The 23,608-nt window shown below is 38.0% G+C and overlaps 1 protein-coding gene across 3 annotated transcripts in view; it reads right to left on the reverse strand.

The window, feature by feature from the left end:
• Nucleotides 1-22,772, reverse strand: part of LOC109416692 (uncharacterized) — a 215,140-nt gene extending 192,368 nt beyond the window's left edge. Inside the window, exon 1 of one of the 3 annotated variants that reach the window (XM_062851984.1) lies at nt 22,174-22,772. In XM_062851984.1, the coding sequence (XP_062707968.1) occupies nt 22,174-22,373 (200 nt within the window). In that variant the 5' untranslated portion in view covers nt 22,374-22,772. The remainder of the gene's footprint in view (nt 1-22,173) is intronic. The other 2 variants (XM_062851983.1, XM_062851985.1) reach the window with 2 other exon arrangements.
• Nucleotides 22,773-23,608: the final 836 nt, after the last annotated feature.

A 23,608-nucleotide genomic window follows, 5' to 3' on the forward strand; every position in this document is an offset into this window, starting at 1 on the left:
ATTTTTTTTTAAATTTCCCTTTGGTCCCCCATTGGGGGAAAAATGTCCGCAAATTTCCGATTTTTTGAATTTTTTCCTTTGGTCTCCCCTTGGGGGAAGAAGGTCCGCAAATTTTCAATTTTTCTTCGAATTTTTCCCTTTGGTCCCCCCTTGGGGGAAGTGGGTCCGTAAATTTCCAAATTTTTGAATTTTTCACTTTGGTCCCCCTTGGGAGAAGAGGGTTCGCAAATTTTCAATTTTTTTTTTAAATTTCCCTTTGGTCCCCCATTGGGGGAAGAATGTCCGCAAATTTCCGATATTTTGAATTTTTTCCCTTGGGGGAAGAAGGTCCGCAAATTTTCAATTTTTCTTCGAATTTTTCCCTTTGGTCCCCCTTGGGGGAAGTGGGTACGCAAATTTCCAAATTTTTGAATTTTTCACTTTGGTCCCCCCTTGGGAGAAGAGGGTTCACAAATTTTCAATTTTTTTTTTAATTTCCCTTTGGTCCCCCATTGGGGGAAGAAGGTCCGCAAATTTCCGATTTTTTGAATTTTTCCTTTGGTCCCCCCTTGGGGGAAGAAGGTCCGCAAATTTTCAATTTTTCTTCGAATTTTTCCCTTTGGTCGCAAATTTTCAATTTTTTTTTAAATGTTCCTTTGGTCCCCCATTGGGGGAAGAAGGTCCGCAAATTTCCGATTTTTTGAATTTTTCCCTTTGGTCTCCCCTTGTAGGGAAGGGGGCCCACAAATTTTTAAATTTTTGAAGTTTTCTCTTTGGACCCCCTTTGGGGGCTGTCCATTAATTACGTAAGAAAAAAATTACGATTTTTCGACAGCCCCACCCCCCTTGTAATATTTTTTGTATGAGAACCCTAAACATTTTTGTTTGTTTTCGATTTCTCAAACCCCTCTTCCCCCTATAAACCCTTACATAATTAATAGACAGCACCTTGGGGGAAGGGGGTCCGCAAATTTTCATATTTTTGAATTTTTCTCTTTGGTCCCCCTTGGTGGAAGAGGGTCCGCTAATTTTCAATTTTTTGAATTTTTCTCTTTGGTCCCCCCTTGGGAGAAGAGGGTCTGCAAATTTTCAAATTTTTCCCTTTAGTCCCCCCATTGCGGACGGCTGTTTGGATTCGTGGATCCTGACAATTTGTATTTGTGTTTGTAGAGTTGCAAGCTGGTGGCCAACTTTGCTAGTCCATCTTGATGAGCTTAGCTACGATATCACCCCTACCAGCTGAAATCGTCTATTGCACCCTTTACTTCCCTCAACGTGGGAGTTACGTTTTCTGCTACTTTAACATCGCTGTTTCCTTCATTACCTTTCAATCATCTCACATCCGTCCGTCAAAAGCCTTATAGCTTTGCATATTCCGGCTCGTAGCCCACATCTGTTGCGGGATATGTTGGTTGAGCTTCTAGTACAACTTTCGTGTTGTTTGATTTACCTGAAAGAGCCGAGTGTGGTTACCACTTCTGTTTGAATCGTGCCACATTCTGTCGGGTTCCTTGCTGCGACATTAAATTGCGCTGCACTCCTTTTTGAACCGCTCGTTCCGTCAACTCGTTTATACGTACCCGATGGTACTCTCTGCTGCGTGATTCATCGCTGTTTTTTGCTTCTGTCGCTCTAGATTATACCACACATTGTTGATGATGGAGAATTTTGAGCTCAATTTCATCAGGACCTGGTAGAAGTCAGAGTCTGAACGCTGAACGCTGGTAGTGGTAGAAGTGAACGCTGAAATTTCGAATCGTCATTCTGCCATCTGGCTTACTTGAGCGTTTAGATTTCCTATGATGATTTCGATTTCTTGACTTGAGCAGGGAAGTTGAAGTTTAAAAATCGACTGTTGATTATCGCCCTGCGCATTCCCTCGTAGATCGGCTCCTCGACCGATTTTGCGCCTCTGGTAGATGGTATGATAACCTCGAAACGTTCGCACCATGGATCCTGTCCAACACACCTTCTGCAACGCTACGATACCGAACCCGCAGTGCTTCAGTAGATCAGCGAGTATTCGGGTGCACTCGGTGGAGTTGAGAGAACAACAGTTCCACGTACCGAGCTTTGAATTCTGTTCACAAGTGTCCGTAATCATTGATTTCGCTTCGTATTATTCTGTTGCTTCTCAGCTTGTACAGTATTCGCTGAGATCATGCTCTGAAATGATACCCTTTAGATTCCTTCGATCTAGTCAGACTTCACGTCCATTGTGCTTTGTATTTGCCATAGAGCGCAAATATACGTTGAGACAAAAGGTTCAGTACCCGTTGAGAAGTAACGCCATCAAGAAGATAATACAATTGAATAAACATAATATGTAATAATCTAATGTTAAATTCTTTCGTAATTTATTAAGCTTTGAACTCTAATCAGATAGGGGATGGTGCAAGTAAGAAACATTAATACTGGTATTTTACAGAGAATATTCTCCCAATTAATGATGACGGCATACACTGTAATGTTGCCCGGCGTTTCGAAAAGTCTGAGAAGCCTGGTGTATACGACTCAACCAAGAGAGCGGTCACCATAGTCACGGCTGCTTCGGTTCATTTGACGGAACTGTTTAGGTTTATCCATATCCATGCTTCATTCATAACAACAACAGAGAACCAGAGGGACCAAGTGAAAATGGACAATCTCTTGGAGCAACGAAAGAGAAAGAGAGAGAATTAGATTGAGCAAGGAAGAGAAAACGGCAAAGATTGCACACAGGAGTCAAAGGACCAGACAGACAGATAGGTACAACATAATTATGTATGCCGGGCCGGGACATTCAATGTGTCTCGTGGGCTCCTGCATGGTGCACTTGTCACTGCGTCGTCACCTGTGTACATCGTTAATGAGACTGAATTCATAACTACCTTGTATGGAAGTTTGTTGAACCGGGAAATTGATGCTCTATCAATCAATATTTTTTTGTTTTTTTTTTGTACACGTTATCATTACGATTTCAATTTGTTTTAATTTTTACTATGCATTCATGTAACTATTAGCATTAAGGACAAGGTATTTGGAGTACATTGCTCAAAATTTCTAGAGCACCGTTTTTCAGAACCGTTGAACGGATTTGGGTTAAAATGCATCACGCTATTGACAACCACTGAAGAATTAGCGTGATGCATTTTCATCCAAATCCGTTCAACGGTTCTAAAAAACGGTGCTCTAGAAATTTTGAGCTATGTACTCCAAATACCTTGTCCTTAAACAAGACGATTTTACTTCTTGATTAAAAATGCATTTTTGGTTTACTAAACATTTGCATCTCAGCACAGCATGCGTATGCGTACACACAAATTACGTCAATCACATGCCATCAGGTAAAGGCAACACCTGTCGCCTAATATGAGCTTCTGTTGCTGCTGCCAACCAAACGCTGTCTGACGAAGTGTGCAAGATAAACTAAGCATTTGCACCTGCACCAGAAAGAATGTGTTCGGTCTTTTGATTATATGCCTTCAGCACTGCCCCAAACTGTTGATGGCGAAACGAAGTGCAATGATTGACAATCATTACCCTGAATAAGTTAAATTTTGGAAAGTATCACATGCATGGGCAGCTTGCATAGTATTTTTTTATGAGGCTTAATTTTAGACCTACAAAAGCTTGCATTTTACGTGTCCTCCTAATGGCTATGATCACTCACAGCTCCGACCATAATCTTAAACTACATTATTTAAATGGTGTCCGATTGATTAATGACTTGTCAAAAACCTTTTCAAACGCCTAACGCAAATGGCTAACTAATAAACGATCAATCTTAACCGTCTAATCCCTTGTTATTGGGTGAAGAGACTTCGCAAATTACGTCACGATCAGGTTTTAAGCGTGTGCCTTCGTTCCATCTCAGCATCGCCTATCCACACATTTCGCAAGCATTTTGTTTTGCAACTCAAACACACGCTCCACCTTCAAAGTTCATTCGGGTTTCGTCTATAGTAAATCGTAGATAACATCTTGAAAGCTTGGAGTTGGTATCTAACATGTTCTTGCGCCACTCCACGAAACAAAGAATGGTCTCAAAAGTGTTTCGCGACCACTAATAGCAACCAGGAAGACCGAACCCTCCTCGCCATAGCCCTACAGCCAGATGCCAGCCGCTAAATTGATGTATGGAATCAAGTGGCACTGGCTGGGCCCTATAACTGTCTGTGAACTAGTTGGTAGTAGTGGTGTGGAACGGGTGCAGCCGATTATTATTGAAATCGCTTCGACGCTGGCTGGTTCCATATAAGGAATAATCTACAAACGACCGCTTCGAGACTTGTCTGGTGAGTCTTGCATCCAATAGCGGTCTCTTGAAACAAGAGACTTCCTGTTATTCAAATTTACAAAACGATGGATTTTGACGGCACATTAACGGGGACCGTACAGAGACCAGAGATGCCAAACCGTATCTTGAATGAATCAACGGTCTGATAATTTTCACACGAAAACTATCATATAAACGTATTAGATATAGCAATCTGGGAAAAATGACAATGCCGATTCCGTCGCCACATCTTCACGTTTAATCACTTAGCACCATGCGATGAATGAATTTGGCAAACAAAACACATATTTTAAACGCATGCGTGCAGGATATAAACTAATATAATTAACTAGAACAATCATTCAGTAGAAGGGCGCATAGCCGAAGCGGTAAACACGTGGGGGTTCGATTTCCGGTCAGTCCAGGAACTTTTGATTACAGAAAATTCCTTGACTTGATTGGGCCTAGAGTATCTTCGTACATATCTGCCGCACGATGTACAAATGCGAAATGGTCATTGACAGAGAAAGCTTTTAGTAATCAACTGAAGAAACACGGAATTTCTTCTAGAACTTCAGCGGTCTTGTGCTGCGAGCAGAAATGTGTGGAAATAAGAACGAGAGCCACTTGACAGACGGATGTGAGGCGACTGGAATGTGGAATTAGTAATTCAATGGTCAGGTGTCAGGCGCTGCGGAAAAAGTAAGCACGAACCAAGGCAACGGAGGAAACAGTCACATCAGTGCAGTAGAAATGGGGAATGAACTAACACCTACGCTAAGGAAAGTTAAGGATACCATCAATCAGTTTGAAATGAACAAAGCAATGCACATTTTATTCTGGGAATATCAAGTATAAATACAATAAAAAAGCAATAGGACACGATCGGTGAAGTACTCGATTTGTAGTAATGAGCTGAATTTTAGTATGGTGTGAAGGTCAATTCTCCGTTTCGGCAATGAAATGGTAGAAAAAGCATGGGTATTATGATTTCTTGCCTAATTTGATGCTGTTTGAGCAAAACTTTGGATAACTATGTTGTTTATGGTGCAAGAAATGGAGAAAACAACAGCACTGTTGCCCAAAGTTTTGCTCAAACAGCATCAAATTAGGCAAGGAATCATAATACCCACGCTTTTTGCACTATTTTATTGCAGAAACGGAGAATTGACCTTCTCACCATACTAAAATTCAGCTCATTACTACAAATCTAGTACTTCACCGATCTGTCCTATTGTTAATTATGGTATCGCAGTTTTATAGTATCATCAAGTTTTCCTATATTATAATATCTGAGGCAGGTTTTATAAACAGACCAGGTACAGGACAAGTATACGGCTGTTCGGGTCCATATGAAGTTAACCATCAATGTTAACTTTTTTTCCCGATCAGCCTAGATAGCTGTGTAGTGTCGGTAGCGGTTGTCTCAATTGGCCAAGAATAACACTACGGACAACCTGTTCCGGGGGTAAAAGTCCACTAAACAGGGAACCCCAATCCAAGGTGTCAGGCGACCCGTGCTGATGGATGAATGGTTGAGGGGGTTTAAAATATGCTCGATCTTTAACGGAGCCCGTAACGTAGGTAGATCGCCTTTATGTGTTGCGTTACGGTTCAAGATCTACCAAACCGAACCCTAGTGACATCCGGTTTGTCAAGTTGGGGTAATGTGTTTTGGTAATAAGGATTCATGGTACAAAGTCCTTGTTACTGGTGACGGTTTCTAAAATTGCATTTATTCTGCCTTGCTGATAGTTAAAGAATCGGACTTTGCCCACCCGAGACTACACTTGATGTTAGGAAAACAAACATGCTTTACATAACTTATTGCGTACTAACCCATCAAGGACTGTTAAGTTCTGGTAATTCAAGGACTCACGTGCATTCTAATTGCAGAACACATTCTCTAATTTGACAGAGTTTTGCAACTAGCCTGAAGTCTCGGGTTTTTCTTTGTTGTCTTGGGACTAAACTAGAAGCAAGACATGGATGGGGCTAGAGTTTCGATGCATGGATAAATAACAGTACCACCGTTTTGTTTTTCTCAGAGTTCAAATAGATTGTGTTTGATTAGGGGTGCTTTTTCACTGGGATTTAAATCTCTATGACAACGGGACCTTTTCATCGCAATCGATTTCTTACACCTCTGGGATAACAAAACAGGAACTGTACAGAAATCGATGCTTCATTGCCTCTCAATAACAATGGAGTAGTACGACATGCACTAAATACTAAGGATACGGGTAATGCCCCCAGATTCCCCCATCCATAAAAAAGACGACCATTGTTACAAGCTTCCTGGAAATTACTTCACTTAATATGTATTAATTATTTCTACTTACATACATACATTTAACACTATATTTTAGCATTAAATTTTTTTCCATGTGTAATGAAACCCAAGGTTTAAGGATATTTGACGCTCTTATGAACATTTGAAAAAAATATATGTGAGTTTTCAATTGTTTGCATCCCCATACATTAAGACGAGCTTGGTGGTCCACTATGTCTCAAGTATATTCGCTTCTGATTCGTATGCAGAAGGTACTGGGTTCAATCCCTGGCTTATCCTTTTCCTCCTACCTTGTATTTTCCCATCTAGGTACTTTCTTTCTTTCTCTACTTAACATATACAACTCAGTTCATAGCCATCGTTAGAACATAAATGGGTTGAAAAAGTCATTTTTCCTCCTTTCAACTTTCACAACACAATGTCAATCTATCACATCACGCCTACGAATTATGCCATCAAGGGAACTGCGTCGCATTACCTTCAGAGTAATAAACACACTAATCGTCCACCTGACGCCTGGTATCTATGCACCGATGTGTGAACAATTATAATTCGATTAAATGGACAATTGAAGCGGATCGATAGGATTCAAATTAATCTCTAATTACAACTTTTGTAATGATTTGAAGTACAGTCGGGTCTCCTATAAGACGCTGCCACCCACTTTACGCCACTGCAATTTCTCAGCTGTCTTGTAAGGCTATATTATAGGCTCGTCACATACCGAAAATGAGCTATATAAATTGGTTGAAAGACAACGTTGGAATTACGGTGGGCATAAAGTAGGTGGCAGCGTCTTAAAGGAGACCCGACTGTATTATCGGTAGTTAAGGCCCAGTTATGTTTCTTAGTAAAAATTCTCAGTTATGTCATGTCACAGTTATGAATAAGTAAGTGTTAAAATGCATTCTCCATAATTAGTTTTATTTTGATTCCCCAGTGTAGAAATTTTAAATTACACGTTGATTGCATTCATGACAATGGAAACTTTAAGCATTAGAAAAACTAGCCACAGAAGCCCAATGTCGCGACTGTTCATATGACTAGCATCTAGTTTGCTATGCCCTTACTTACAGCGTCAGTAGCGGTACTAGAATTGTCAAATAAAATTTGTTTACCAAAACAAAAGATCCTCTACAAGATGGACACTTAAAAATAGTCAACTATTGCAATTAAATTTATTAAAATAATTAAATGGAAGAAGTAATTACAGCGCCATTGCAGTTCTAGTGTATTTCTATTCTTACAGGTCTGCTGCCAGAAAGAAATTCCTCCGAATAATAAAAACTTCCCAGGTATTCTTTCAGAAGTTCGTCCAACGATGTTTTCAAAAAAATTTCTAAATATTTGATTTGAAATTTCACCTTTGATTTCTTCAAAAATTTCCGGGAATTGTTTTACGTTCTTCTTCTTCTTTATGGCTCTACGTCCCACTGGCACTTGGCCTGCATCGCTTCAACTTAGTGTTCTTTGAGCATTTCTACAGTTATTGATTGAAGGGCTTTCTTTTCCTGCCATTGCATGAGTTTGTATATTGTGAGGCAAGCACAATGATACACTACACCCAGGGAGTCGAGAAAATTTTCCCGACCGGAACGGGAATCGAACCCGCTATCTCCGGATTGGCGATCCATAGTCTTAACTACTAGGCTAACTGGAGACCCCTGGAGGAATCTCTTGACAAATTTGGACAGTAAGTTAGTCCACAGGTAGGGTTAACATATATATAAACAAAAACTAAATTGAAAAAAAATCAAGGTCGCCTAATTTTCCGGAAAGCTCTAGTGAAAAACAAAGATTTTCCACAGACACCACATAATGATAACACTAGAACGAAGCATAGAAACATTTTTTTTTGTGAAATCATAAGCAAATTGAAAAAAAAAAACAAAATGGAAACTGTTTTCTACGGTTGAGGAAAATCAGTTGGAAAAGTCGGAAAAAACTATCTAGGAAGTCCGGAAAAATTCTCAAAAAATATTTTTGGAAGGAGCTTTACTCTGTGAAATTTTCAAGATGTGGTTTTTCTCCGTTCCTATGCTATGACCAATTCTGTGGAAATTGCCCAGATGTTTTATATGAGCCGTTTTCTTTGAAAAATCATAACTTCAGAATGAAACATCGTACTGTCCTGTGCAGCATAATTGACCTATGCTCTATGGGAATCCCTATAAACATAGGACAACCATGCTGTACACGGCAGCGTAGACACAATCTTTTTTTTTTGTGAAATCGTAAGCAAATTTTCTCAGCAATCAAAAAAAAATACAAAATGAAAATTGTTTTCCACAAAACATTCCACTGTTGAGGAAAATCAGTTGGAAAAAACGGAAAAAAAATATTTAGGAAGTTCAGAAAAATTTCTAAAAACATTTCCAAAAAATTTCAAAAAAGTGTCAGGAAACTCATACAAAAGATTAAAAGTATATCTAGTACTGTTTTATAAAAATGGGATACATCACTCTTACATATACACTGAAACAAAAACGAGGGTAAAAACCTTTCAAATGTAATTTTTTGTCTAGACATTCGTTTAGCCAAATTGTACAATTTTCAGAATTCCATAATAAAAAACTAACAAATTTCGAAAAATATCCAACAAAATCATTTTGTATGATGACCTGCATTATAGATCGGTTTGTGAATATTGAATTTGATCATTTTCGAAGGTGTTGCCATATTAACTTTACATGCATCTTATAAAAATATGTCATAATATTGTAAATGTTTCCAAATTGAGATTTGATGTTGTTATTTTTATCGAAAGTGTTTCAAAAGAATCTAATGAAAGTTTCATGACGAGTGCAGGTTGAAAATTTACGAAAATAATGTTTTTAACAGAAAAAATAACGCAAACCATAAAAAAAATCACGTATTTAAGTATTGTTTCGATGAAATATGATGGCTTCACTTGCATGAATCACAGCGTTTACTACTATTACGTCTTCTAATAACTCCCAATAGCTTTTAGACTGTATTCTGGCTGAAATAATATACATTGGACGGCTCACATTTCGAGAAATGGAACCGAAAGTATTCAAATCTCTAGCATGAACTACTTCCTTCATAATTTAGACGTTCTTTTCGAATAAATCATGTTAAAAATGAATGTGGTTCAAAACTAAGACTCATTTATAAAATATTTCTTCAGATTGAATGAAACAAGCCAATTGTTTGACCATATCTCGCATTTTTGTATGAGCATCTGCTTTTAAATAAACAGGGTACAAACATTCTGACACTTCATGCAGTTCTTTCACTTAGCAGTCTTCTAACTTATTTGGTATTGCTAGTATCAAACAGGTATACTCCACAGGCATTAGAGCACGTCTTTATTTCAACGCAGCACCACTTATTATAGCTTTTATCAATCCCATTTTAAGGTTTAACCAACCAAAAATCAATATACTTTATTTTTTCATGAAATTTTATGAAATAACTTGAACATTTCTAACAATAATTCTGTGCCATATTTTCAAAACTGCTAATCTAGATTACGTTTGAGTGTTTACAGAAATCATTTTTCTTAAATAAATTTGTTTATCATCGCTTCTCCTTATCGAGACATTTTTTATTACATTTCTCTGAATTTCACAAATAAATAAACTTTTAATGTCAATTATCTTGCTAACACGTCATAAACTAAATGCCTTGAGATATATCCCCGAAATATGCTCACAAAACTGCAAAAAATCTATTGAAAACCTATTTTTCATTTACCTCGGCTAAACGATTGTCTAGGCAAAAAATGACATTTGAAGGGTTTTTACCCTCGTTTTTGTTTCAGTGTATATGTAAGTGTGATGTTTCACATTTTTATGAAGCAGTACTAGATATACTATTACTACGATAAAAAAGTTTTATCATAAAGTCTTTTGTATAAGTTTCCTGACACTTTTTTGAAAAGGTTTGGGCTCGGCTAAACGAATGTATATCACTGTATATGTATACCTATGAAAAAAAAAATCATTGAATTCTGAGAACCTTCATACCGTCGTGCGGGGCTTCCTTATACACTTTTTCATGTTTTTTTTTAATTTTATGACATTATAACTCCCGGAGTAGTGAACGAATTTCCACAATTTTTACACACAATAATCGTGAGTTAGTATGTAGGTTGCATGCAAAATTTGAGCTGAATCCATCAATAAACAAAAAAGCTGCTCATACACCAATCGGACATATCTCATACAGAATTGGATGGGGGCTACTTTGGACATTTTAAACTATAACAAAAACTGCATTTAAAATTCCAGGGTCATTTAGAAAACCGCTTTGTACCAATACTGTGGTATGCCATATCATACATTATTTCAATAAATATATGCATTTTTCGATGGTTCTGTGCTACCTTTTTTTTTCTTAATGGCCCACCAACTACCCCCACACCAAAAAGCTCAATCGAGCCTCCTGGTAGTGGACACCTTATAATGTTAATACACACAAACAATTCATACTTTCTATAACATAACACTTAAGGTATAGTAGAAGGAGCAGCAACAAAAGTCCCAGTGGATTTAAAATCCTTTGAAGGGACTTAGACGAGACAAAACATGAAATAATACTAAGAAGAATGTTAGTAGGAAGTTTATGGTGATATGATCATATTACAGGAATTCATTATTTTTCTTTTAAGGTGCAGTTTTTGTTTAATTTTGAAGATGTTTCTGTTATTAATAAGTTTTAAATCATCTGGCAATAAATTGTACTTTTGTGGTCCTATGAACGTTATTCTTTTTTGGCCAAGATTAGTTTTTGCCCCAGTGCGAATCAAATGATATGCTTGCCGTGTATTATGTACGTTATTATTTAATGTAATAGGTAAATTATTGTGTACATTTTCATTATTTATAATATCATGAACGAATATACAAGTTTGAAGCTCACACAGACCGCGAACTGGAAGGATAGAATGATTTCGATTTTCGTACAATCTAACTGTCGGGTACAATCGAGGAAGACTGAAAATATGTTTTAAGCAACGGTTTTGCAACACTTGAAGTCTAGCTGGTTTGGATTTACATGCATTTCCCCAAACTATATTAAGATATTGCATCATAGAGTGAATGCAAGCATAATAATACTATAGAAGTGCAGCCTGTGACACAAATGCCTTACCTTTCCTTATAATACCACAGAGAACTGAAACTTTATTCTCAATATTCGCTATGTGATTGACCCATGATAATGTTGGGTCTAAAACAATTCCTAAATATTTATACTCATGAACTAATTCGATTACAGTTTGATGCAGTTTAGGATTATTTATTGGTGATGTTTTTTTTTCTTGGTGAATGAAATAGCATGAATTTTGTTTTTGAAAGGTTAAGTGAGACGAGATTCGTACAAAAATAATTAAAAAGTACACGAAGATCATGTTCAACATCATGAACAATAGCATTAGGACACGAACCGGGGAAAAATATGGCTGAGTCATCAGCGAAAAGCCTGGGAATACCCTTAAGTTTAAGCTTGGCAATATCATTTATATAAATAAGAAAAAGCAGTGGACCTATGTTGCTTCCTAGGGGCTTTCCAATGTTAATTCCAAGTGTTTCACTTATTGCATCATCAATCGCAACAAATTGTTTTCGGCCTGTCGAATAACTTTCTATTAGTCTGTTCGGGAGACCCCGAACTCCATAGCAGTCTAGCTTTTGTAAAAGAATTGTATGGTCCAAGGTATCGAAAGCTTTCTTTAAATCTATGAACAGACCTCCAACAACATGTTTGGCTTCAATTTGTTTAGTAACAAAGTCGACTAACTCCACAACAGCTGTAGTGGTGCTGCATCCTTTTCTAAAGCCGTATTGAAGTGGATACAGAACATTATTTATTTCAAAAAATGAAGACAATCTGTTAACAAGAAGTTTTTCAAATATTTTGTTGAATATTGATAACATGGAAATTGGACGATAATTACATGCACAATCTGCATCACCTGATTTGAAAATTGGAATGATCATTGCTAGTTTCAAGCAATCTGGATATACGCCAGTTGAAACCATTGAATTGAACATTACCTTAGGTATTATGAACAGCGTGATAATGTAAAATAGACAGCCTTAAAAAGGGACCATTAATAATTTATTTAGGTGAAACATATTCGATTGTATATGCTACGTTGATACATCCTTTTGAATTGATCAATCTTTTGAAATTTATGAACTGTAGAAACAATTCTTACAGAGCAAATGTTCTGAAACATGGTATATTTTTTTTGGTTTATTCGATGTTTTTCCGCATCCTGACAAGCAATAAAGGGACTGCTTGAAAAACAATGTCAACCAAATAAAGGGAAAAACATTGCTTCACAATAGTCCCAAAGACAACAAACAGATTTGAACCATATTTTGAATTAAAAAAATCCATATTCAAAAGTGTCAAAAGTAGCCCCGCATTTCAAAAGTAGCCCCGCATGACGGTACCAATTTGTACGATGATAAAAAAAAATCTCACTTTATATTTTGAGCGACATCCTGAGAGAAGTCACTGGTCAAAATGTTAGCCAAATCCATTGAAGTGCAGAGGTGCATCGAATCAATTTTGTGTCTATCGATTATTCTGTGATATTCACCCCACATAGAAGCGATGTGTTCAAAGCAAGCGATAACACAATTTTTACAAGCTTTTTGAAGAGCTTGGTAGATTACACTGGTCAAAATTACAAGCTACACACCGTTGAGAGCAATACGCAAAATTATTTGATTGCATCGACAGCTTAATTTAAAAAAATAGTATTTGTTCCAAACTATTATTAGATCTTCACTAATACTTTGGAATTTTTAGTAGAACATTTATGCTAGAATCACTAGTTAAAAATAAAATAAATACATTCCACTATTCACTTTTGCAAAAAGAAAACCAAAAAATGAAAACTAGAAAAGGACAAGCAAATTCCGAAGATAAGCAAAATAATAGAATTGAAAGGAATTTGCTCGTCCTTTTCTAGTTTTTCTTTAAAAATTTATATTTTTCTTTTTTTTCTTTTTGCAAAACTGAATAGTGAAGTGTTTTTTTTTTTATTAATTTTTAACTAGTGATATTATAAGATATAAAAATGCCCAATTGGAAATACGTTTCATATACCACTAAAGTGTAAGAAAATGCACCATCTATTGAAATGGTTGGTACAATCCAGATCGTATCGTTATTGTAAACGTAAAATTCAAAATACACGTACGAGGACTTCCCTAACATGTCTCGTACCTCATGATGAGTGCCACATCTATCTCACGTTAACACATTTTTTCTTCGACTACTAGCCACTGGCTAGTAGCCAGCCACCGTTCATCACGACACGATGCAATGGTTCAACAACTGCAACAATTTATTACCTATCGATGGCGCCGCAGACAGACTTGAACTCTGCTTGGTGACAGTTTGACGATGACGACGCCGACGACGACGACTATGTTGAAAGCAATTTCAAAGGAACACGCATATTCCTGCTTTCGTATGTCCTAAGGAACACATTTTCTATAAATTTGAAAAAGCTTCAGGAGCCTTCTGTTGATCTCCTTCCGGATTCCTAATGCAGCAAAATAAATCCGCCCCCCGCCCCCCAATAAAATGCTACGTTATTAATGGACGCTCCCTTCGTGGTTAGGTTAAATGAGTGACTGCATCAAGATAAAAACTTGAAAGGCTTTCAGTAGAAGAGACAAAATGGACAGTCGTGATTAAGTACCTTTAGGATCCGATGGTGGTCTCTACACGAGATGCTACTGGACTCAACTTCAATGCATATACATGTTAATTTCAATTTATCTTACGCTGTGCCGTAGCGACTATAAGTATGTTCCTAATAAAGCTTGCTAATTATTTTGTTTATTGGCGCTGAATCGAACATATTTAAAACTACTGACATGGGAACCGTGGACATGGGAAAGCTAACGGTACCGGAATTTGTGCTAACTTGTGAAATATGATTTCAAACCAATTCCCCGTGTTCAGTTGTCAAAGTCAAGGAAATCATATAGAAACATCTAGATCAGTGTTTCTCAACTTGAATGTCAAAACCTCTTGAATTCCAACGAATGTTAAAAATACTTTTAAATGATGTATTTTAATTCGATTAAAATAATTAGGAAACAATGTAGAGATTGTAAATAATAGTGAAGTAAAAAAAAATCCTACGAGAATATTAGGGGAGACCATTGGCGAAACTACGATTTTTTTCCAGGGGGTGCCCTACAAACAAATATTCATTAGTTCATTATTTATCACCCCGTATTTCATAGTAATGGATTCATATTCTAGGGGGTGCCTGGCACCCCCGGCACCCCCAGTAGTTTCGCCTATGGGGGAGACTGAGGAGACTTGATCTCTGGGGAGACTTGCTCCCCCCATATTTGCTCGGAATCAAAAACATTTTTCTTCTAGCACATTTTTTCCAAAACTACTCCTGGACAAATGACTATGTTTTGGCTACAAGTGATTTCGATTGTATTTTGCATTATTTTTAACGGCTGATGGTTTGTTTTCAGTCCTTCAGAAATCTTTTAGGCGATTCCGAAAAATCTCAATAACTTTGTGAAAATTGAACCAAATCGTGTCAAAATTTCACAGCAGATAGTTTGAATACAATACTTTCAAAATTATTTATCCAAATAAGGCTGTTGTTAACATATTTTAATTAATTCAGCTTAGTATACACAACAGTGACATGGGGAGACTTGATCCCTCGAGGATTACACACACATTATACATGTGAAAAATAAAATTCTATTCGGAAGCCCCTATTTACTTGCAATTCTAGTCTATTCAACGATAAAATGTGTCAGATAATTATAACTTTAGTACAAACCAAGAAAATGGGGATCAAGTCTCCCCATTTTGAAAATACATCAAATCCTTAAAAATTTAAGGAAATCTTACAATTTCAAACACTTCATATTCGTAGAAAATACAAGAAAACTCGAAAAGAAAATGAATAGGAAGACTCTGGAATTATTTTCCCTTTAAATAAACCATGTGCACTAAGGGGATCAAGTGTCACCCATTTTTGAAAAATACGTCATAAGACATGCCTCCATAAAAACACAGTTTTGAAAACTTTAACAATAATTTAAACGCCTTCTGTTGTGTATTATCTTACAATAGATGTTTACCTGCTATTTTATACGGAAATCGGATCTAGTTTTATGTTTTTTCTTAAAGTTTCAGGTGAATTAAGAAAAAGGGATCAAGTCTCCCCAGTCTCCCCTAGGGTTGTCGTTATCCACCATTATTTTAATATCATACAAAAAATGATTTGTATTTTTATAGAATATAAAGCAGTTCGAAAATTCTTCTGAAAGTCGTGAAGTGGAATAAAAAATCAACAAAATGTTAGAATATAAACGTTTGTGTAAGTTTTGATTTCATATCAATTTACTGGTAACGTTATAATATGTTGACATTTTATTTGTCATTCTATCATTACAGATGTTTGTTCAGGAGCGAAATTTGCTCCAATAAATAGAGGATTAGTACCTTTTAAGAAATTTGTTGCTATGCAAATACATCACAGTAGTTTATTTTTGCGCATGGTTGATGAAACACTGATCTAGTCTAAGCAAATATCCAATTTCAACTCGTCTCGCATTTTGCGCCAACAAACATAAACTGATGAGCCTGCTGTTTTTGTTAACGTTCATACAAACAAAGCAAAGTGATAGAGTTTGGTTGTTGAAGACGATGTGGCTTTGAATTCCTTGTGAGTCGGTCGCCCTCGACGTTTACCCCGCCACTGCTAAAAAAATGATTCCTATTTCATCGGGGTGATGGAGAAACATATTTTATAGAAGCAATTGATTTGCAGGTTATCATAAATGTTGGATGTATGCCAACCTGACCTAGGTCCAAAACCATCCACATGCGAGAAATTTCACGGTACTTTTATGGGTCGGTCTTTCGAGCAAATATGTTCTATTAAACAAACAAGCATGGAATGGAAAGCAATCACGACAAATGCGAATCTTGCGTTCCACGGTACCTACCTTCCGCCATCAAGGTGTTTATTCGTCGCGTCACATAAATAAAAAGTAGAATAAAGGGAAATTGAAACGTCCGCGTTGAAATAAGGAAATCAAATAACAAAAACAGTGGCATTGTCTCTCTTTCTATGAATTGGGTGGTCCAAAGCAAGCAGTGGAAAATTGCGTGCAAAAAGTGTTCAAATAAATCAAAATTTATGTGCACCGAGGAACACTCAATTTAAAAGATTTACCAACATAAAATGTTTGCACTCTGGATGTTTATAAGACATCGTTCAAAATATCTACAAACAGAGCTGCGTTGGATTCAAGGTAGGGAAACAAAAGTCTAAAACATTTTTTTTATTTGACAAACGTAGCTAACATTAGGTTCATAACACTGCAGATAGCATTGCAATGAAGCAAAACCTTATTTCCTTACACAAAAGTGTAGCTGCACACCCTTGGGTGAGACACGGTGACCAATATCCGCCCATTTCTTGGAGCCGGGTAGTCTGTGCCAAAACCGTAATGAGTATATCGATTGTAAACTTGTGGAGGATATCCTGACGCTATAACTTGTCGAAATTTTCTACGGCGGTAGGAAGCATTTCCATATCGGTGCAACACGTACTACCACCGAGAAATCGTAAAATGGGAATGTATGTATGAAGAAATTGGTGACATCATACCGAAAGGCTGGCGGTTTTGGGTGTCTGATGTGTGACTCGGCAAAATATTATTGATTTTTGCACATTATTGTTGATTATAATAGATGCGATGCATAGATCATAAATCTATACCTGACTTAATATGGCACTCACGTCGTATTAAGGATGGTGGAAATAAATAAAAAAATCAGACCTGAACAACGGGTTTGAATTTACTTAAGCAAATTAAATCAATTTAATTTTTGTTTATTTTCTTTTTCGGAAATTAAAAACTGTTGAAAAAGATAAAATTTGAAAACAGAAGAATGACATAAACTTGCTAGAAAGTGTAAGATTGTGCGTTTCAAACAAACCTAATCATGAGGATGGTAAATTTGCAAAACTTACACTCCCGATTAAAAGATTGGGGCCACCTCCTCAAAAACATGTCATATTTTAGGCCCATATCTCCACCAATTTGCGTCTGATTTCAAAACCCTAGATATCATACAAAGGATAATAAGTCAAAGAAACTTTGGAGATGATTAAAATAAAAAAAAATCAAAATTGTTTGTACATAAACTTAACCAAAATTTGCCAAATTTTCTAAAAAAAATGAATATAAACTTACGGCAGTGTCGCTGTAAATTGGGACGACCAAATTTTAAGATAAGTGCGGTAATATATTTAACCTCAAAGTTATATAATGGTCAAAGTTTTTTTTTTTTGAATTATTATCTTTTAAATGAGAACTTGGGCTTGGAAATTGGACGCAAATTGGTGGAGATATGGGCCTAAAAAATGACATATTTTTTAAGGGGGAGTCCTCAAACTTTTGATCGGAAGTGTAATAAGCCTTGAGCTACAATTGAAACATTATTTTAGTTTGTGAATTCCGTTATAAATTTCAAAAATTGTGAAAAATCGTTGTTTGAGTTGTTCGCAGCTGTGAAAACCAAAGAGTTTTATCGAAAGAAGCTGAGACGTGCAATAATGGTTGTTCAGTCCTTTTCACATGGTGGTCTACTAATACTATAGTCAAAACTAATGTTTTGTTTCTGTTTTGGTCAGTGCTACATTTGATGAAAAATCAAGTAATAGCTTGATTTCTACCTTTTTTCAACAACATATAAAGGCTGTATAAGACATAGGAGATTGAAACCGACGATTGGAAAGTTCAGTACCCGCCAGCAGAGGAACCAAAACTACCTACGACTCATCGATTTCGCCGCCTCCAAAAACATGGCCATATGTAGAACCTTTTTCCAACACAGTCTCCCTTATCGTTACACCTGGATATCACCACAGCAGACAGAATCTCAAATCGACCACGTTCTGATTGACGGACGGCACTTCTCCGACATTATCGACGTCAGGACCTATCGTGGCGCCAACATCGACTTCGACCACTATCTGGTGATGGTCAAACTACGCCCAAAACTCTCCGTCATCAACAATGTAGGGTAGCGGCGACCGCCACGGTACAACCTAGAGCGACTAAAACAACCGGATGTCGCCTCAGCATACGCGCAGAATCTTGAGGCCGCGTTGCCATACGAGGGCGAGCTCGACGAGGCCCCTTTAGAGGACTGCTGGAGTACAGTGAAAGCAGCCAACGACCGCATGCGAGAGTACCATCGCCTACGTGGAACGGAATCGACGGAACAAATGGTTCGACGAAGAGTGCAAAATGGTTGTAAAGGAGAAGAACTCAGCCCGGGTGGTAATGCTGCAACAAGAACTCCGACAGAACGTGGAACGTTACAAACAGAAGCGGTAACAGCAGACCCGCCTCTTTCGGTAGAAAAAGCGCCGCCTGGAAGAAGTGGAGTGCGAAGAATTGGAACTGCAGTGGCATTCCCATGAAAGTCTACCAAAGGTTCAGCACAACCAGCAACGGCTTCGTGCCGCGAGCAGAAATGTACAGGGATAAGGACGGAGGCCTCTTGACGGATGGGCGTGAGGTGATCGATAGGTGGAAGCAGCACATCTATCAGCACTTTGATGGCGTGGAGAACGTAGGCATGGGAGACCACGGAAATGGAGGAAACGACGATGTCAGTGCAGCAGAGGACGGAAATAACCCAACTTCCACGCTGAGGGAAATTAAGGATGCCATCCATCAGTTCAAAACCAACAAAGCAGTTGGTAAGAATGGTTTCGCAGGTGAACTCACCAAGATGGGCCCAGAAAAGTTGGCCACCTGTCTGAACCGGCTGATAGTCAGGATCAGGGAAACTGAACAGTTACTGGAGGAGTCGAAGGAGGGGTCATCTGCCCCATTCACAAAAAAGGCGACTATTTGGAATGCGAGATTCAGAGTGGTAACTATTTTTAAAGCGGTCTACAAAGTGCTATCGCAGATCATCTTCCGTCGTCTGTCACCTACAACGAATGAGTTCGTGGGAAGTTATCAAGCCGGCTGGTCGACAACGGACCAGATCTTCACCGTACGGAAAATCTTCCAGAAATGCTGTGAATACCAGATTCATCGACTTCAAAGCGGCATACGACAGTATCGACCGCGCAGAGCTATGGAAAATTATGGGCGAAAACAGCTTTCCTGGGAAGCTGACTATACTGATTAAAGCAACAATAGACGGTGGTGTGCAAAACTGCGTAAGGGTTTCGGGTGAACTATCCAGTTCATTCGAATCTCGCTGGGGTCTTCGACAAGGTGATGGACTCTCATGCCTACTCTTCAACATCGCTCTGGAAGGTGTGATGCGACGAGTCGGGGTACGATTTTCACAAAATCCGGTCGATGTGTGTGCTTTGCGGACGACATGGACATTATCGCCAGAATATTTGGAACGGTGGCAGAGCTGTACACCTGCCTGAAACGCGAAGCAGCATAGGTCGGATGATGGTGAATGCCTCAAAAACAAAGTACATGCTGGTGGGCGGAACTCAGCACGAATGTAATGTTACGATAGACGGGGATACCTTCGAGGTGGTGGAGGAATGTGTCTACCTCAGATCCTTACTGACGGCTGACAATAGCGTGAATCGTGAAATTCGTAGGCGCATCATCAGCGGAAGTCGGGCCTACTATGGGCTTCACAAGAAGCTGCGGTCTAAAAAGATTCACCCACGCACCAAATGCACCATGTACAAAACGCTAGTGAGACCGGTGGGCCTTTACGGACACGAGACATGGACCATGCAAGCACTCGGAGCTCGCCGGTGTGCAGGAGAATGGTGTGTGGTGGAGAAGGATGAACCACGAGCTCGCTGCACTTTAAGGCGAACCCAGCATCCAAAAGGTGGCAAAAGCCGAAAGGATACGATGGGCAGGGCATGCTGCAAGTATGCCGGACAACAACCCTGCAAAGTTGGTGTTCGCGACTGATCTGGTTGGCACAACAAGTCGTGGGTGGATCAGGTGGAGCGTGACTTGGCGAGTATCGGGCGTGACCGAGGATGGAGAACGGCAGCCACGAATCGTGTATTATGGAGAAATATTGTTGATTCAGTTTTATCTTGAATTTGATGTAATACTAAATAAATGAATGAATGGAGCAATAATTTGAACTTACGGCTACAACACTGCAATAGATTCATAAAATTGGTCAAAATTGACTGAAAACGCTTTGGTATATGATTGCTATTTTTTTTTTTGCTAAATTTCATAGAAACATAATAATGGGTGCGGTACGTTTAACTGTAACTCGAAAACAAAAAATGGTGCATTCAAGCATTTGGTACAATGATGGGCAATTTCCATTCGCATTATAGATGGTTTTACTGTACTGTAAAGATAGTTAGAACATATTTAAACTAGTCCGCAAAGTGTAGCAGTGATTCTTTCAAAGAAGTATTTCAAATATATTTTGAAACTTAGTTTGAAATGAATACATGTAGTTTTATTTTTATCTAAAGAAGTATTTTCCAAGCTTAGATTAGTTTACCATGGACCGTCTGTAATTTTTTCACAGATGTTCCCAGCTTTTAACAAAATTTTCCGTAGATTTAAACTTTTGCTGAAATTTCCTACATGAAACCAGTTTTTTTTTGTTGAATTTATGGATAATATTTGAGTGAAGTATATATCTAGTTATTAACTCTTCTGTACTTTTTGTTAGATTTCTTAAGATAAATTCAATATATTTTGGACTTTTTTGTAGATACCCTTCTACAAAAAAGCATTGGTAACTATTAGATCTTCATGTTTGATTTCTGAAAAGAGCACTGAAGCAGTTCACAGTAGAATTCTTGGTGGAATTTCTGATGTATAATGCAACTCTTCAATGAGATTCAACTAATATTTTTGAACGAATTCCCTATTGAAAAGATAATTTTATTACGCAATGTCACACAATGTTTTTTTTTGTTGCGTAAACATGTCCTGCACGCCTTACCAACTACTCGAACCTCTGATGTGATTTGTTGTGACTACATGTGCAAATTAATCATAAGTTAATTCACGCAAATACAAAGAAAACAGAGTTACCAACGAAATATTATTTTATCGTACAGAGACTACTTCTGATATAAACGTTTAGTTTAAACTGTAATAAATCCACTTAATTAAATGCTTTATAATCATTTCGTCTGTTTGGAAATCATTTCGATAAGAGTTTCATTATTTAGATACTTCACATCTATTGCTTCCTACATATGCCGAAAGATCAAGGCGATCTTTCTTATGCTGGAACTATATTTAAATATGTAGATTTTTTTTTTTTTTTGCTCAAAGCGTTCATAAAAAATAGTAACGTAACTATGATTTATATTCTACGCTTGAAACTGGATCCATCTTGCCGGATATTAATAACTCTTGGCTGTAGAAATTTTAATATTCCGCATTTAATGGGCTGTGTAGAGAGAACTCCAAAACAATTCTGAATTAGACATACTTCAACGGCTCTTCACTGCACCTTCACTTATCAAAGTTACTTCATTGAAAACATTAATGGCATTAGCTACTCCCAAACACATCTTTTAATGTTTCCTCATTTTGCATTCACATCACATCAGTTGTGTCGCTTTCCGGCAATTCCATCTCTCCTTCTTCTTCACACTTGCACTTACCTTATGAACTCCCACGAAGTCGACAGTTGTTGAGGCGCTGCTACAGTGCTACATGATGAAGTGCCGACTACATGCTTCTTATCAGCTGCCACAACAGCAGAACTGATGTGATCGGCCTTGTCGGCCTTCCGAGTGGACGAACTACGGAAGAGTTTCTTTTTCAATTTCGGTGTCAAAGGAGGATCTGGAAATAATCCCATTCTCCCTAATGCACTAGCACTGCTCCCGTGTCACAGACAATCTCACACGAACCGAGGGCACTGCACCACAAATGGCAATCAAAACACACCCACTACGGCTTTCTAGAACGGATATACGCGTGGTTTATTCCTCTGAGCATTAACATGCATATCCTTGCTTCAAAACACTAACGCGCAGCATCACGTGTGGGAAACATTCAAACAAGTTTCAAACTAATTAAGTTAATTCACAGAAATTAAACAACAATCGTTGGAAGAAATGGGAAAGTGCAATCAACTCAGTCGAACCGATACGCAACAGAACCCCGCACTGTCGGTCGTCATCGAACACCGCCAAAGCGTATAACTTCTCTTATGTATGTATGCAGTTGGTTCACGCCGGCCGGCCGAGGCGCATGTTTGCCAGCTGCAAGGTAAAACATAAAGCATAGCACATCCACTCACGACGTACCGAGAATGCATTTTTGAATTATGAGATATACGATTATGTGGGATGATGGTATTGGAGTTCATCAATGCATGACTGTAAATTAATAAGATAGAGTTTGATACGTTCTTCATGGAAATCCCTTGTGAGCCATGTTAGCCTATCTGAGAGTCATAAGCCATCTATAGGTCATGATGAAAACTAAACGGAAAAGAGCAAGGGAACACGCTAAAAAATATTTACATAATGCTCGAAATGCTTCGTCACAATTACTGCAAACTGTTTACCGAGTATATCAACTTCACGATTGGTATTTTAATAGGTATTCAAGTTTTTTTTTGATTTCCTCGTGAACCAAGGACTTTTAGGGCAGTTAAGAATGTCAGGGTAATTAAGGGTACTTTAGAGGTGCTTGAGAGCTCTCAAAAGGTTTGAGGAGGTCTCAGAAAGAGTCAGAGTGTTTAAAGATGCGTTTCAAGGAGTCTCATGACAACTCAGGAAGTTTTCATTAACAGTTCAGTGGGTTTCAGGGAATTTTCGAGGCTTTCAAGGACATTTAAAGGATGTCAGAGGTCAGGATTTTCAGAGGCGTTTCAGAGCAATTCAGAAGGCTTCAATAGGGTTCAGAGGGTTCCGTGAAAGTCCTACGGGGATTCAGGGAGTTTAAGGGCCGTTTGAAGGGGGTTTGGGGACGTTCCAAAGAGTTACAGAGGAATTTAAAATGGATTTTAGGGGTATTTTAGGGTCTCAGAGAGTTTTAGGAGCTCTCAAGGGAATTTAAGGGCCAGGTGATCTCGAGAGGTTTCAG

The sequence above is a fragment of the Aedes albopictus genome, chromosome 2, assembly GCF_035046485.1.
Source record: "Aedes albopictus strain Foshan chromosome 2, AalbF5, whole genome shotgun sequence".
In the NCBI taxonomy this organism is placed as follows: domain Eukaryota; kingdom Metazoa; phylum Arthropoda; class Insecta; order Diptera; family Culicidae; genus Aedes; species Aedes albopictus.